This window comes from Leptonychotes weddellii, chromosome 6 (genome assembly GCF_054177405.1).
Source record: "Leptonychotes weddellii isolate Sample4059 chromosome 6, ASM5417740v2, whole genome shotgun sequence".
Taxonomy (NCBI): domain Eukaryota; kingdom Metazoa; phylum Chordata; class Mammalia; order Carnivora; family Phocidae; genus Leptonychotes; species Leptonychotes weddellii.
Window position 1 is genome coordinate 59,770,336 of NC_138374.1, and position 18,028 is coordinate 59,788,363.

Here is an 18,028-nt window from a genome sequence, read left to right on the forward strand (position 1 = left end):
TTTTTTTTTTTTAAAGATTTTATTCATTCACTTGAGACACAGAGATACAGAGACAGAGAGCATGAGCAGGTGGAGAGGCAGAGGGAGAGGGAGAAGCAGGCTCCCCGCTGAGCCAGGAGCCTGATGTGGGGCTCGATCCCAGGACCCTGGGATCATGACCCGAGCTGAAGGCAGACGCTTAACCATCTGAGCCACCCAGACTCAAGATGAATTTCTTTCTTTCTTTGACACAGCTATGACAGCTTGTTTTTAGGATTCTGTGAAAAGCTTTTCCTTTTTTGGGGGAGGTGAGGGGTTTGGGGATAATAAATCTTTTACTATGAAGTAGGAAAGTCTACCCAGTAATTCTGATACTGAAATCAAAGGTAATAAGAATCTCTAAAAGCACAAAGTACAAAATCCTTCTCTCCCATATTGTGGTTTTTATGGAAATCAAATTTCTGAATTTTATGATCAATAGTCTATTTTGAGTAATTAGCCTAATACTTTAAAAATGGATACAGAGAAGATCCCTGCTGAGGAAATTGTTTAAAATAATCATAAAAATCTCTCAACTAACATAGTCATCAATAATATTTAGCATCTACTTTCAAAAACCTAAAGCATCACATTAGTTATTTTTATAACTATCTAAATGACACCAAATTTATCATCTCCATTAAATAGAAAGATATTATATTCATCCAAGACTGTTATGAGGTAGTAATACGTACAAGTAACAGCTTTCACATTTATCTAAAGTTTAAGTAACAGAGAAATAATATCATTTGCATAAGACATAGTGACACAGACCATTTTATGTCAATTTTAATATGATATTTTAAAGAATTCTTCTCACTCAAGCTTTTCATTTTTAATGTTTATGGCAAAACCAATTCCTAACTACTACATATATATTTAAATTGAATTCCGACTAGAGTGCCGAAGGAAAACCAAATTTCTAACCTATTGCTAACATTTGCTGAATTCCCCATTCCCTAACCCTACCACCCCATATTTGGATGACTCTCCCGTTTCTCCTTATTACCTGCATGTTGACATATGATGGCCGCGGGGCTAGGCGAGCCCTTTCGGAGTTTTGCTGGGCAGCTGCGGCCCTCTCTGCAGCCCGCTCACTTCCGGGAGCCTTCTTGTCAGCCAAAGGGCTTTCTGCAGCACTCAGTTCAGCGTCGGAGAGCAACCTGTCAGTGCTGCTGTGAGACAGTTTGGAACTTAACACTCCATGTTTATATACAAACGTACTGAACGTTTCATTTCCTGTGTGCACATTTACTATATGTTTACTACTGTCAACTATTCACACATGTTATATCATTTCATCTTCCCAACACTGCTCTGAGGTAGGTAGTAGTAGTATTCCCATTTGACAGATAATGGATGTACCTTACCCAAGGTCATACCTCTAGTAAATGGTACAGCTGGAATTTTAACCCAAGCATATGACTCTAGAGCTGGAGTTGAAACTATTTCATGATACATTTTCCCCAACATTGTATGTCGTGTGTATGGCGTATGTCTGTCATACATACGGAATAGATACACGGACAAGATTTCTAATTTGCATACATCAAAGAGATAGCAATGACTTATGCATATGCAGTCTAAGCAGAAACAAGTCAATCTGAAGGCATGCAGATGATCCAATTCCTGTGTGTGAAATGCACATGGTATTGCTAACAAATCTACTATGACAGAGGTATCAGATAAATAAATATTTCCCCAAACCTGTTCAGGGTGCACAGATGAACATAAAAATGACCCTTAAAATAGGAAAAATTATCTGAATTGCAAGACTGGTAATGCCCTATACATGCACCTCAAGTTCAAATCCAACTGTATGTTAAGCTCAAGTAGAAGAGAAATAAACAGTATTAGTAGAATAGCTGATTTGATTTGTTCATTCTTTCTTTTGTCATTCACTGTTCCATTGTGCCAGGGGAATTCAGAGGAATTGAGAACAGGCTATTGGAATATAAGAGGAGGAGCCCTGCACTTTGTTTGCTTGACATAAGTTCCCGGTGGCTTCACACAGGACATCAGAACTGAATGTAAAGGGCCTCTGCAGGTTCGGCAGCGTGAAAGCCAGGAGGACAGCATAAGCAAAGCAAAGGAAGCAAGCGACGTGGACAACTGGTGTATTTAAAGCCAGACTGTAACAAGATTAGACTTCTGTGTTCAAAAAAACTGCTGGAACAAAATAAAGGACTGACTGAGCTGCTGAAAGGGTAGAGGCAGAGAGACCATTCTAGAGGTTGCAGCTTAATTTAGATGAGAGGTAAGTTCAGAACCTATTTAAGGACGAAAGGAACAGGCATACCCTTCAAATGCTTCAACACAGCGAAGAAAGCAAATTTACTTCTCTAACCTATGCTGAATAATGTTCACTGTGGCTACTAGTACCAGGTAAGGAAAAACGCAGATAAAGCAGATTTGGACAAAATGGGAACAGGAGTAATTAACTGACCAAAGAGTTTATAAAAACAAAACAGATTTTGGTAAGAAACACAGGAAATAAAAATATAAAGGCTATATTTGTCTTAAGATACTCTCCTCGGTAAGGATATACAAGAAAACTAACAAGACAGTAGAGGAAACTGGGTGGAGGGAGATGGATGGGAGCAAAATCTTTCAACATAGAAGCATTCCACTGTATTGCCTTTTTTTTTTTAAGTGTGAATAGACTGTCTATTTGAAAAAAATAAAGTAAATAGAAAAAGAAAATAGAGTAAGGATAAGACATCTGTAACTGTGCTATTATGGTAAGGGAGAGTTACAGTTACTACAATATATGCATTTATACTCACTGTGGTTTATAAGAAATAAAATCATGAAACTGTCAAGTATTTACTACCAAAGTCAGCAATTAACTACCTTGGAACAAGGAAGCCATAGTTTAAGTTAGAAATTCAAAGCAAAATGAAGGAGAATTCACAGCAGGAAAATTTCTAACAGAAAAATCAGAGAGTAAATATTGCTTTGCTGAAGAGCAGGGAGGATGTTAAAGTTTCAGAGCACGGAGATGGTTTAGAAAACCCAGATACAAACCCAACCACTATTGAGAAGATGTAAGAATGAAAATTACCAGATGGTATTCCTTAATAGAATTTTTAAAAGGAAAAAGAAAAGATAATTATAAAGAAAAATAAAAAAACACTCTTGGAGAAGATCAAACTCACTTGAACCAAAGAATACCAACTACTGAGAGTTTCAAACAAATCCAGCCTGTTAGACATTTTCTTTCAAAGGATCAAGGACTTTTAAAGATTAAAATACATACTGTAAGTGTGAGTTTTTTGTGCCCTGCAACAGTTCTACTGTCTGCCTCTTGGCACAGGAAACTTTGGAGGGACCCATCATCTGTTTCAAGTCACCAGCATTCCCAGAATGGGAAGGACTTCGAGGCATGCCTACTTCAACAAAAGCATCGTTACAACCTGCAGAAGGGATAAAGTGAAAATCCAAATGTCACCTTATCATCAATAACCACCTGCGATGGAAACAAATCAGAACCAAACTCAAGGGAGACCCAGGCATAACAGCTTTCAGCTGCAAAGAAGACACTTTAAATTCAGGCTGCCCCAAATTGCATTCAAGATGAAATCTAAAGAGAAGACCCTCATATTTTTAAAAGATTATTAGGGGTGAAAGGGTTTTAAAAAAAGAAATACTCTACTTGGAAAAAAATTGTAACATTTAGTAAATTGATGCTTTCCTCTCACACAATTACATCCACTTTAATTTTGAAGTTCCAATGTAATGGGAAGTGATTCTTTCTGTGGAAAGTGTTTTTCAGTTTATCTTTCCCTGTGTTCTTTGGAATTTCATTCAAGATGTCTTTCTGCATACTTGAGGCAGGATGAGCCACAAATGGTTAGCAAAACCAACTTGAAATCACCACAAAGACTTTACAACCCCCTTTATCCAAGTAACAGACCAGGCTGAAGTTCAGAAGGAAAGTTACCTTCCACAGGGTTTGATTTGGGAGATGCCTGCTCAGGTCCAGTTGTCTGTCTAGATGGATCACTGTGATTCCCACTCAGTACTTTTTCTCCAAGTGATGAAGTGGATATTGCACCATATTTTATATTCGGAGACTAAAGTGATAACAGAAAACAACATACAGATATATCGGTCACAATTCTAAAATTCACTTCAGGTGAAAGTTTAAACATATTACCAGTGGCTTATCTCTTTCAAACAGCATAGATCACACTACTCTAGCAAAGGACATTACCTGTGCATGTCCATTTAAAGAAGCAGAGATTTTTTTGCCTTCTGTCTGCATACTGTTGACATGGACATCAACAGGAGTCAAGCCAGGAGGGGGCGACGGAGCTGTGTGCCCGTAGGTGGGTACACCAGACAACAAAATATTAGTTAACGTGGCTTGGGCAGTAGATGGAATCATAAGGTGTGGTATAGCAGAAAAACCTACAATGACATTTCATGAAGACAGATATTAGACAGGAAAAAACTCAGATTCAACAAATATTACTTTATTATTTTCAGTAAAAACAAAAAACTTCATCTCTGTTGCTACAAATTCAGTAAGAGAATTCAGTTTTGATACCTCTCTGTAACTAGGTTTAACATTACTATAAAAACACAAAGCAATGTTCAAATGGGAGAAGACTTTAGAGAATATTTAATCGAAGCTCTTCACTGTACCGCTGAGGAAACTAGCTGGATTTCGCACGTGCATATGCCTGTCAAGCACATTTGTCCACCTGGAACTGGCATTTCCTAATTACCAGGCAGGTGAGCTTCATGTGTCTTTGCCCCTGCTTCCTTGCTATTCATACTTTTTCCTGATCTGTTTGACATGTCTGAAGATCATATTCTACTTTCATGAAAAACTCACTGCTTTGTCATGCTTCATTTTAACTACTTTACACACTGGGGAGTTTCTGTTTGGCTGCAATATACTTTGAACCATAATTTTTCCCTAAGGAAAAGAGCCACTAGTAAATGTCATTTAAAAACGGACACCTAAAACCACATGCCTTTGATTGTACTTAAAGGATACTCACCTGTGGCACTTGAAGTGTTAGCAAGTGGGGGTGCCCATAACGTGGGGCTGGGGGTGCCAGAACTTGGACTTTGCAAAGGACTGACTGAGCTATTAAGAGCATTCAAGAGTGAGTTTGGGGTTGTTGATGTGTTTAGAGATAAGGTGGTAGGCCCCAAAAGACCTGCAATAAATGAATGCGAAGTCAATATGCATAAATTCAAGGTTTAAAAATACAGATGGCACCAATATTCAGAAGGCACACTGAGATAGTCTGATATTTTCCAAATACAATATGAGTGACAGATTACCTTCTTTTAAATATTCACAGGAGATACTGCATGCTACAACTCCAACACAGAACCCAGACTATCTACAAATAGACGCTGATCAGAACGGGAAGTTAGGTGTATGTAAACCAGGGAGGCAGTCAGGGTCACGGAGCAGTACCAGCTGCTTTGCACTCACTTCGACGAGCCAGGATGAACAAACTTCTGCTCAAGTGGAGACTCAATTTTATTTCTCTGTATAACTCACTTGTTTTCTGTTTCCAAACAAACTCTTTTCAAACCACTTACAATTAGCAGAGAACAGGGGAATGTCCTCCTGCCGCAGAATGACTACATTCGGCACATTTGTGGAGAGGCCGAGCTACTTGGAACAGTTTGCATTCACTGTGTCAAAACACACGACTTCCCTGTAGTCCATGGTCCATCTCAGTGAGTATGAAAGCTTTCCTCAGAAACAATTTTTTTGTTTTTTGCTTCTTTTAAGGATTTAATGTTTGATTTAAGTAATGAAACTTCAGGCATTTAAATATATTCTAAAGCAAAATATGAAGTTGTATATAACTTCCCAGGAATATTTTAAGTATTAAGTATTACAGGATAGGAATAGACATGAAAACATTTTAAACATTGAGTAACTGAATCTTTTCTCTGGTGCAGGAAGAACTTGGTTCCTGCTCAATTATCTCAGGGGCCCTTCCTAACTCACATGCATGTATTGTTATGAGTTTTCAGATCTCCAGTGGAAGGAACAATTTTGGGAGATCAGAGGCCAAGGGGAAAAGTGTCTGTCTTTACTGTAATGGTGGGCTACCCGGAATCTTAATCATATTATAACCATATAATTTTTAAAAGCAAGAAATAGCTATTAGAAAAAAAAAATTACAGAATGCTGAGAGTATTTTTTCTGTCTCAGATCAATACTGAATGAGGCAAAATGATTTTCTAGGGTTATTACATTCACTTTTTATATTAAGGCTACTGAAAAATGTGCAAGAAAGTAGTGAACCTAGCATAATTGCAATATGGCAATGAACTCTAGCCTGTTAGACAGGAATCCATAAATGAGGTGGTACATACCACAACTATGAAGCGCCTCACCTCACTTTCTCAAAGAACTAAAGCACTGAGGGGATGATGCTCTTTCATCTTCTATTCTTTGCCTTAGATATAAATACAGGTCTATTTGCTCCTCTTGGTAGCTCCAGGCTAGATTTCCTTTGTGTCTGGGTGAAGCAGTTCTGACCACTGGGAGTGGGGGTTCTGCTCGCTTTCACTTCCCCCTCTCCCTACCCCTCATACAGATTTGCAATTACTTTTTGAAAAGCAAACTGGATAATCTTTACCTCTAGGGATGGATGGCAATATTGCAAATGCAAGAGAGAAAAAACACATAAATTATAGTCAGCCTGCTCACTTCACTCTCAATGGCATTCTTAATTTAGAAGAACAAACACAGCCACTGAAAATAAAACAGTCAGACCTTGATTATGCCAAAATAAAAAGAATCTAGGTAAAAAAATCTATGGAGTCTAACAAAAAACCCAAAATGGATTGATGTGAGTTTTGTTGCTTTTTCACCTAATCTTAGGGCCTGACAAGGGAAAAAAATAGCCTTTAAAATGTAGCCCCAAATGGTAGAAAGAAAGGGAACTAGCTAAGCAATCCCCCAGTGACTGAGAAGCGTTATAATAATAAATTTTATACCTAGTCCAGTGAGTCCAAGGCCTGCTGAAGCTAAGATGTCCAGGCTGGGACATGCCAGGCCGGCAGGGCAGGATGCTGGGGACGGGCTGGTTGCTATGGTAACCCCACTGCTTTCAAGTCCGAGGAGACATTTCCTTGCTTCATACATATTTAAGGCATTTCTCTCAACACTTTTCACAATCACAGACTATGAAAACACACAATGGGAAAGAAAAAGGTGACATGCAAATAGTCTACAATGAATTGGGGAGGTGGGTTAGAAATGAATATGGTAATAAGGATTCCAAAAAGGAATATATTGATGCGGTTTTAAAATCAACTAAAAATTTTAACCACTTATTTCTTATGTTTACACCTTGTGGTAAAACCATAAAGGGTTAGTTATAATTTACTTGGTGTGTCCTGTGTTTCAGGCACTGGGATAGAAGCTGTACATAAATCTTGATGCTTGCCAGAAACCTTCTGGATGGGAATTATGATTCACATTCAGTGAGGATAAGGGACCTACCACTGGTCACGGCCTCGCTGGGCTGGGGCAGCGAGAGGACTGGACCTCGGGTCCTCCGCCCCTACAGCCCATTCTCTTGGCAACCTCTTGCTGTTACATGAAGGCTTTCTCCTTGATCTCATCTTTACAAAACAACTCAAACTTGTCACCATATACAGACTGCATAGTAACAGTCACTTACATTTGACATTTATAGTCTCCTAGTTAACTAATAGACCTTGAGGTACCACTATTCCTCACTGATGGCATATCAATGGCAAAGCTTACGGTAAAATAAATTTCTAAACACTATATTTTTTTCTCAATGGACTCATCTAGAAAATTGGAAGTGTGAACTCAAGAGGACAGCCTCCAATGGGCAATAAAGAAAATCTATGACTGAAAAAGCAGTTAAAGCAGTAGTCAGCACTGGGGCCAGCTAGACAGAACTAAATGGCCGTGGGATGCTACAAGGCTCCAGAGTTCTCACTTACAATCTATTCTCCCCTGACCTGGCTCATTTCTTACTGAACTCCAGGAGCTCCGCTTGCGCCTGACACTCTTCACGTGCACAAAGTCTCTTCTGTCTTTATCTTCCAGTCTTGGTGTCTGCAGTGACTCCAGTCAAATTAGTCAAGCATGACACTTCAAGATACATAAAATTAATGTCCTGCTCTCTAACTTTAAACTCATTATATCAAGTTCACTTAGAAACAAACCTCTCTTTCCCTTTAAAGTTTTATTTTGAAGAACGCATGATTGTTTTTCTTAAGTTGGACACTGAAAACCATGTTATTTACATATATAAAAATCATCTATGATACATATTACACCATGATACATATATAATAAGATTTATAGAAATTAAAAAATGGAAAGCACAACTGTTTGGGGTTTTACCTACTGGAATAAAAAGTATACATAAATGTTATCATTTAGTACATGTTATGCACCTTGCTTCTTTTATTCCACACCATTCTTATCTTTTGACTGTGGTACATAGGTCTCTGCAGGGTGTCTCACTGGACGTAGAATGCTGGTGGGCAGGAGGATATCTGTATTTTCGGTGTGATTAGAAGGTCCTAAATTGCTCCTCAAAGTGGGTGTGCCAATTTACATGACATTAAGGTAGGAACATTCCTCTTCCCTCATATTCTCACTAGCATTTAATATCATCAGGTTTAGCCCATTAAATTTGGACTATACATGGAATTATTGAAATTTTGCAACATCTTAGAGAAAGAAGTTCCTAGAAGGCTTGTCCCCCAGAAGACTGGGGACATGTCATTATTTACTTTTGATTATCATTATTAGTTTATTATTTTATTAAAGAGAATGGACATCTCTTCTTTAAATCTCCAGGGCTAGCAGAGTGGCTCACAAAGAGTATGTAAACTAAGTATTTTTTAATTGCACTGGATATGTACACATACACATACACACTTAACACAATGTTCAGCCTTATCAACTCTCTGATAACTCAGTAAAGCTGAAAGTTACCAGGTTGTAAATTAATAAAAACACATCTTTGCTTTCTTTTTCATATGTTTGTAAAAAATAATGGTCATTAAAAATGAACCCCAAAACCAACACATAAAGAAAATGATGATCAATAATGAATGTTTTTACAAACTTATGTATTTAAATAACAAAGTATAATATATAATGACATATGTATTATATAGAATATTTAATTCCATGTATATGCAAATACACATGAATATGAAAATAAAACTATCTAGAATGTGATATGATACGTGGTTCTCAGGGTCCAGACTCTGAACCAACCTTGCTTGGTTGTTTCGGCTTTGGTTTAATACTGATGAAGACATCGAGCTGTTCCATCAACTGAGCAATGAACTGTGGATCAACTTCAATTTCTTCCTTCATATCAAACATCAACACAAGGGGAAGACAACCCTAAGAAATGTCACAATAGAAAGTGTAGGAAGTAAAACGTTACTCATTTAAACATCTGATAATTTAACATGCCTACAAATAATGCAATATTCTATGGGCTGAAAGAGTAAACCAAAGTATGAAAGCTGAATCACATGCTTTCACAAAGCTTAGGGAATTAGTGTGGAAATAATGCTGAGGGCACAAACTATTTTTGAACAACAAAATAATATGTGTCTGAAGTTTCTGTTATTGGCCCTAAATTTTTTTACCCACTTTCCACCTTGGAAAATTCCTCCATTCTCTGACTTCCGTTTGTTAGTGATGCCAGAAACTAGATCCTGAACCACATCAAGGGCACTAATCCTGTGCTTTTGCTCAAAGACTTACAGTACTGGTTTTTATTGTCTTCTGAATGAAATCTAAACATGTCCCAGCATTTCAAGATCTCCACATTTTGGCCCAGCTTTGCTTGTACAGTCACAGGCCTGCATGTCCACACGTCTGCCTCTTCCTAAAGACTAGACCAGCCTCCTGACTATTTTTCAAACAGATTCTGTACTTGGGTCTCAACTCACCCAGAGGCTTCTTCACCAACTGAAGACCTACCTCTCTTCTGGGGCAACTCCAACCTTACCTCCTTCCTGGAGTAAAATGCTACTACTGTTTCTTCTTTTAGCTTTCTCACTTTTTAGCTCTGCAGGTCAGCACTTGTTTTTTTCTCTGATGCTTTCTTCCTGGCCCCGAATCTACTAACCACAGGAATCTCATACTTTTACTGATTCCCAGGACATTCAGTACTAGCCCACTTGATTGCTGGGTTCTGTACAGAAGTGTCAGGAGAAGTACCAGTCAAATACACTGGAATTAAAATGAAATGACTGTATTCCATTTTCCTTGTGGACAAAAGTGATTTTTGTATTTAAAATATAGGTTAAAGCCTTTTATTTCTTTTAAAGATTTATTTACTTATTTGAGAGAAAGAGAGTGTGTGTACACGCATCAGTGGGGGGAGGGGCAGAGGGAGAGAATCTCAAGCAGACTCCCCACCGAGTGTGGAGCCCAACATGGGGCTCAATTTCATGACCCAGAGATCATGACCTGAGCCGAAATCAAGAGTCAGACACTTAACCAGCTGAGCCACCCAGGTGCCCCTAGGTTAAGGCCTTTTAATTTATCCCTCTCTTCCTCACTTCTTTTAATATTGTACAATACTATATATCTCATTGCACACTTATATTTTTGGTAGGTATGATCAAACTGAATATGAATTCCTAACTGTACAGAATGTCTGAAAAAGTTCACTTAAAATAACACCTAAAGAGAAAAAGCAGAAAAAAAGAAAATTATGAAGAGTAATCATAATAATCTTTGGACATAAAAATGCTACCTAACTAGTAGTATATTAAAAGTATCCTTATAGGGGCACCTGGGTGGCTCAGTCAGTTAATCGTCTGCCTTCGGCTCAGGTCATGATCCCGGGGTCCTGGGATCGAGCCCCGCATCGGGCTCTCTGCTCAGCGGGGAGCCTGCTTCTCCCTCTGCCTGCCGCTCCCCCTGCTTGTACTCTCTCTGTCTCTCTGTCAAATAAATAAATGAAATCTTTAAAAAAATAAAAAAATAAAAATATCCTTATAAACTAAGCTTGGCTAAAAAGAAATCATTCACAACAAACTAATTATGTATTATAATCCTTAATGATTATAACAAGTTCTTATCAGAGGAATGGAATCAAAAATAAAAGTTTGGATTTTCTGGGGCACCTGGGTGGCTTAGTTAATTAAGTGTCAGACTCTTGATTTTGGCTTAGGTCATGATCTCAGGGTCCTGGGATCCAGGCCCGAGTTGGGCTCTGTGCTGAGCATGGAGCCTGCTTAAGATTCTCTCTCTCTCTCACCCTCTGCCCCTCCCCTCCCTGCTTGTGCTCCTCTCTCTCTCTTAAAAAACAAAAATTGCATTTTCTGAAAGTTTCTCAAAAACAAATTCTGCAAGTTAATAAGAGTAAAGATCATACCTGAGGCTTACTGTTTCAAATATCACTAAAGGTCAAGTTCTTGAATACAATGATGTTTTTAATAAGATAATTTGTAAGTCCACATTATGTCAATCCATTTTGTTACTGTGTATCAACCTACACACTGTGTTTTTAAATGAATATAGGAAGAACAGAAATATTGCAAATTTTAAATAGGAAGCAATAGTTAATTATATAATGGCTATTTTCTTCAATGCATTAAGACTCAAATTCGTGGCTTAAATACCATTTTTTAAATTGTATCAGAGATCTGTGAAATGTTCACGTTTCATGCTACTAAAATTTGTATCAAAAAAATAAGATTTATATCTGTGAGGGCAAAAAGGTATTTTTATTTTCTGTTTAAACAGAAGACTTTTTTTGTCAAATGCAGACAAATACTACATGTCAGACGAAAATCACCTTCCACAAAATACAGCACATTATTTCATTGTATCCTCTTCTGTGTTTAGTTTAAGTTAAAAAAAAATACTGCAAAGAAATTACTCGCCTATGTAATGAAATGAAACCTGTAAGGTGCTACATACTTTACTCTTATTTTATTTCCTTTTAGCAAGAAACTTATTTGACAAGGCTTTCGGAGTGTTTTCATGAATACCACAGTAGTATGGTGTGTGCCGTCACATACATTGTACCCAAAGAAGTAAAGAAAATAAAATGGAATTGGAACACTAATTTCAGTAAACCTACCATGAGATATTGCCTTGCAAGACAGACAGACTCAATGGTGCCCTGGAGGTAGACGGTGGATTTCTTTTGTGGATTACTGGGGTCAGGAAAGTGGATCTGAGCACCTGTTCTTTGCATGATATGTTTGATGTTGCTTCCATTTCGACCCATCATAAAGAGATGATGTTGAGCTGCAATATCTAGTTGTGTGCTCACAGGAATAGCTGATGCCAAGCTCCCAGCAAGATGTTCCAACAGCATAGCAGTTCCTTCCTGCGAGAAAAGGGTAGGAGAGAAATAATCCTATAGAATAACTGTCCACATACAAGGAAAGATTCTGGTGCACTTCTAATAGCTATGGAGAAACTCAACACATTCTATAAAGCAAAATGCAATACAAGGGAAAATTCTGGAAAATGAATTAGTTTAAAATCCTTTAAAAATGAAATTTGCATAGGGGTGCCTGGGTGGCTCAGTCAGTTAAGCAACGGCTTTGGCTCAGGTTGTGATCCCAGGGTCCTGGGATCGAGCCCCACATTGGGCTCCCTGTTCAGTGGGGAGTCTGTTTCTCCCTCTCCCTTTTCCCTTTCCCCACCCCTCGTGCTCACTCCCTCTCTCACTCTCTCTCTCAAATGAATAAATCTAAAAAAAATAAAAATAAAACTTGCATAATTCGTACACTTATGATGTTCATAATTATCTCAATTACCTACCTTCACAGCACTCGTGTTATTCTGAGATCCTCGTACTATCACAGTAGCACCATACATTCGAGAACGCTGCTTAAATGACACTGAAATGTTGTACGTTTGTGATATGTGCTGAATCGAGGGGGAGTTAGGATCGGGAACCGGTTGAAGAATCCCAGCGATTGGTAGCTCAAACATCAGCACCAAAGGAAGCAGCTCCTAAATGAAAGTATGAGAGCCCAAAGCAGACAGCTGAATCACTATATATTTAGAGATGTGCATAACTCATTCCTTCTTTTCTGAGGTTGGAATTATAAAACATAAATTGTTTTTATTATAGACATAAGCTTGGGTAGACTTTGTAAAGTTTCTCAAATGAAAAGAGTCTTTTGTGAAACCTGAGAGTTTGTAACAGTTGCCTGTGGAATTCTTCCTTGGGTCTCTTTTTCATCATTTTAAAATCATCAGAGAAACAGAGTCAGGTATAATCTGGAATATCTCTAAGAAACATCTTCAACACATTAAAACAACTTCTGTCACTATTTCCTAACTACTGAACATATGATTTGGTTATAAATTGATACATTAAGATATTTTTATTGCCTTATGATGCAACCATTACTGATACTGATTTACAGTATTAAAGTAGTAAACAGTTACCCGAATTCTAACTCGGGCAGATTCTACTCCTGCTGGTTGTCCTGCTATAGATACCTGCAAAAATAAGAAAATACAGAGTTAGATTTCAATTGAGCCCCCAACTGCTTTTCCAGCCATCTACACCCTTTCCACTCAAAATGTCATCCAGGAAAAAACAGCATTGCCATTATCTGGGAGCTTGTTAAAAATGAAGGATCTCAGGCACCAACCCAGTCCTACTTAATCATAATTTGCATTTTAATGAGCTCCTTAGCTGATTTGTGTCAACTGATTTACATCAACCCCTGGACTTACCTAAAACTTCACAGTCCCCGTAATGCCATCCTCCCCACTTTATCATTTCTCTTGTTCACTGCATTTTCTATCTTTTGTTTAAACTCTGCATACTGTATATTAAGTCTGTACTGTGTATCACTATACAATGTTATTGCTGCAATAAGTACTCAAAATATTGAACTACGTCATGCTAGCTGGTAAAAAAAAAAAAAAAAAATCATTGCTCCAACACCACCTCCGTCTCTCTCCCGGGATCCCCTGAACTTTTCCCATGATACATCAACTAAAGAATCAATCTTGGCATGAGGGTAAAGGTGTGGGGCTCCAGGGCACTGTTCCTGATAGACCATACCCCATGCCATACCAATTGTCAAATATTTGGAATACTGCCCTTGCTTTCTATCTTTCTTATGTATGTGTCACTATCGCCATTAGTCCCCACAGAGAAAAGACTGTTATCTTATTCATCTTTGTGACTGACAGTTTCTAGTACTGTGATTAGATTAGAGAGGAAACTTCCAAATAACACAAATAATACTATCTTATCTTCAGGTACTGAAAATGTATGGACAGGTGAGTTTCATTAGTTTTCAAACACAAAAATTAGAAAAAACGTGTATAAACTAAAGAGAGACATAATTCAGTTGATGTGAGGAAGACAAGCACTCGGGCACTGCCTCTTCGAAGGTGATGTGGCACACCCTGCAGAACCACATGCATGATGCTATGGACAGAATCCCCACAGTGGACACAGTAGGCAAGGTTCCAGGTCCTTTCCTAACATAATGTTCTCTGGGCCTTGCCTCAGGGACTTCACTTTATGTTGCCATCACATTTACAGTGCTCCCTCTCTTCTACAACCATTTAGAGATTAAAAGTTTATAGCCTACCTACAAGTCATCTCTTTAAAAAAGTAGAGCACCTTCAGTCTACTTGGAAAGGGGACATACATTCTTTTATTATTTTAATTTTTTGAGTATAGTTGACACATAATGTTACATTAATTTCAGGTATACAACATTAGTGATTTAACAAGTTTATAAGTTATGCCATGCTCACCATAGTTATTACAATACCACTGGCTATCTTCTCTATGCTGGGCCTTTTATTCCCACGACTTATTTGTTCCATAACTGGGAACCTGTACCTCCCACTCCCCTTCACCCATGTTGCCCATCTCCCCATCACCCTCTCCTCTGGAAACCATCAGTTTGTTCTCTGCATTTACAGGTCTGCTTCTGCTTTTTGTTTATTCATTTGATTTTTTTTAGATTCCACATATTAGTAAGATCATATGGTATGGATAGCCAGTTTGGATTTCCGGAAGCTTAAGTGGCAGAGCCTGTGGGAGGGCCCCCAAGCACTGTGTTCACAGACGGGGAAAGGTGGCAGAGGAGTAGGGGACCCTATTCCAACCGGTCCCCAGAATTGAGCTGGATATCTACCAGACCACTCTGAACACCCAAAAAAACAGCCTGAGATGTAAGAAGACAGATCTGGATCTCCACAAACAGAATATTGTAGGCAGTTAGTTTCGAGGTTCGAAGCAGGGAGCCATGATCCCGCTGGCAGATATCAGAGGATAAACGGCAGCGGGAAGGAGCCTGGCCATGGGGATCCTACACTGCCAGTGAGCGACAGCCTCCCACGCTGGGGACAGGGCACAGACTCGCAGACCGGTAGCAGCAGGGAAAGGACTTTAGGGCAGCTCCCCGGATGGGAACTGGAGCGGCACAGCTGCGCGTGCAAACTGGGGGTGGCTGGCGGTTTTAGAAGCACAAATGGCAGAGATGGGCCCTGACCTGGAGGTGAGAATGGGGAGTGCTGCTGAGGGGCGCACAACCCAGGACACTGCAGTTTATAGCAGCACAGACAGAGATGGAAATAGTGTGGCCTGGAGAGCTCACAGACTGCAATCTCTCTGCTCTGAGGCAGAGGGTTGGAAATGGTCTCTTCTGCTCTGACTCTCGGAAGAGACACGGAAAGCTGCCAGGGAAAACTGCCAGAGAACAAAAGCCCCAAAAAACTGGTTTCCACTGAGCCCATCCCCCGCCACAGGGTGCAGGGCAACTCTGCCCAAACAGGCTGCCTGAGTAACAGCGTGGCAGGCCCCTCCCCCAGAAGGTAGGCTTGGAAAACAAGAGGCCAGCAACCCTAAGGTCCCTAGAAAACAGGTGCATCTGGCTTGGGTTGTGATCAATAATTTGGACTCTATACATTCCCTCAACCAACCCTCAACATAATGACTAGGGGGAGGAAACCCCAAAATAGGAAAAGACTCAGAGACTATGACTTATGCCACAGATTTATAAATGGATTCAGATATAACCAAGATGTCAGAGATGGAATTCAGGCTAATAATTGTGAAGACAATAGTTAGAATGGAGAAATCAATTAATGGCAACATAGAGTCTCTAAGGACAGAAATGAAAGCTGAATTGGCAGAACTTAAAAATGCTACCAATGAGATCCAATCTAATCTAGATAATCTAACAGCTAGGATAAATGAGGCAGAAGAATGAATTAGTGACCTAGAAGGCCAATTAATAGACAAAAAGAGAAAAGAGGGGGTCAGGGAAAAACAACTCAGAATCCATGAAAATAGAACCAGAGAAATAAGTGACACCATGAAACGTTCCAATGTCAGAATTATTGGAATCCCTGAGGGGGTGGAGAAAGAGAGGACTAGAAGATATATTTGAGCATATCGTAGCTGAGAACTTCCTTAATCTGGGGAATGAAACAAACATTCATGTCCTAGAGGCAGAGAGAACCCCTCCCAAGATCAAGGAAAACAGGCCAACACCCTGGCATGTAATAGTAAAACTCGCAAACCTTAGAACCAAGGAAACCATCTTAAGGGCAGTTAGGGGGAAGAGATTCCTTATGTACAGAGGGAAGAACATCAGAATAACGTCAGACCTATCCACAGAGACCTGGCAAGCCAGAAAGGCCTGGCAAGACATATTCAGGGTACTAAACGAGAATAACATGCAGCCAAGAATACTTTATCTGGCAAGGTTGTCACTTAGAATAGATGGAGAGACACAGAGCTTCCAAGACCAGCAGAAACTGAAAGAATATGTGACCACTAAGCCGGCCCTGCAAGAAATATTAAGGGATAAAAGGAGAAAGACCCCAAGAGTGATAAAGAAAAGAAATTTACAGGCACAATCTATAAAAACAAGGTCTTTACAGGCAACATGATGACAATTCATATCTTTCAATAATAACTCTCAACGTGAACGGCCTAAACGCTCCCATAAAACGGCACAGGGTTGCAGATTGGATAAAAAGACAGGACCCACCCAAATGTTGTCTACAAGAGGCTCATTTTGAACCTAAAGATACATCCATACTGACAGTGAAGGGTTGGAGATCCATCTTCCATGCCAAAAGACCTCAAAAGAAAGCTGGGGTAACAATTCTTATATCAGACAAATTAGATTTTTTTTTTTAATTTTTTTATCTATTTTTTGACAGAGAGAGAGAGACAGCGAGAGAGGGAACACAAGCAAGGGGAGTGGGAGAGGGAGAAGCAGGCTTCCCATGGAGCAGGGGGCCCGATGCAGGGCTCGATTCCAGGACCCTGGGATCATGACCTGAGCCGAAGACAGACACTTAATGACTGAGCCACCCAGGCGCCCCCAGACAAATTAGATTTTAAACTAAAGACTGTAGTTAGAGACACAGGAAGACACTATGTCATTCTTAAAGGGTCTATCCAACAAGAAGATCTAATGATTGTAAATATTTACGCCCCCAATATGGGAGCAGCCATCTACATAAGCCAACTGTTAACCAAAATAGTCATATTGATAACAAAACGTTAATTGTGGGAGACCTCAATACTCCACTCTCAGCAATAGACAGATCATCTAAGCAGAAAATCAACAAAGAAACAAGAGCTTTGAATGACACACTGGACCAGATGGACCTCAGAGGTATATACAGAACATTCCACCCTAAAACAACAGAATACTCATTCTTCTTGAGCGCACATGAAACTTTCTCCAGAATAGACCACATACCGGGTCACAAATCAGGTCTCAACCGATACCAAAAGATTGAGATTATTCCTTGCATATTCTCAGACCATAATGCTTTAAAACAAACTCAATCACAAGAAAAAATTTGGAAGAAATTCAAACACTTGGAAGCTAAAGACCACTCTGCTCAAGAATGTTTGGGTCAACCAGGAAATCAAAGAAGAACTTAAACAATTCATGGAAACCAATGAGAACGAAAACACATCAGTCCAAAACCTATGGGATACTGCAAAGGCGGTCCTGAGGGGGAAATACATAGCCA

The 18,028-nt window shown here is 39.3% G+C and overlaps 1 protein-coding gene across 1 annotated transcript in view; it reads right to left on the bottom strand.

Moving 5' to 3' along the window:
- Positions 1–18,028, bottom strand: part of BICC1 (BicC family RNA binding protein 1) — a 246,719-nt gene that overhangs the window by 21,561 nt on the left and 207,130 nt on the right. The window contains exons 6-15 of the mRNA XM_081823106.1: positions 13,442–13,495; positions 12,806–13,000; positions 12,114–12,365; positions 9,278–9,409; positions 7,003–7,189; positions 5,031–5,192; positions 4,235–4,431; positions 3,962–4,094; positions 3,278–3,434; positions 946–1,193 (exon numbers count right to left, since the gene is read on the bottom strand). Of these exons, the coding sequence (XP_081679232.1) occupies positions 946–1,193; positions 3,278–3,434; positions 3,962–4,094; positions 4,235–4,431; positions 5,031–5,192; positions 7,003–7,189; positions 9,278–9,409; positions 12,114–12,365; positions 12,806–13,000; positions 13,442–13,495 (1,717 nt within the window). The remainder of the gene's footprint in view (positions 1–945; positions 1,194–3,277; positions 3,435–3,961; positions 4,095–4,234; positions 4,432–5,030; positions 5,193–7,002; positions 7,190–9,277; positions 9,410–12,113; positions 12,366–12,805; positions 13,001–13,441; positions 13,496–18,028) is intronic.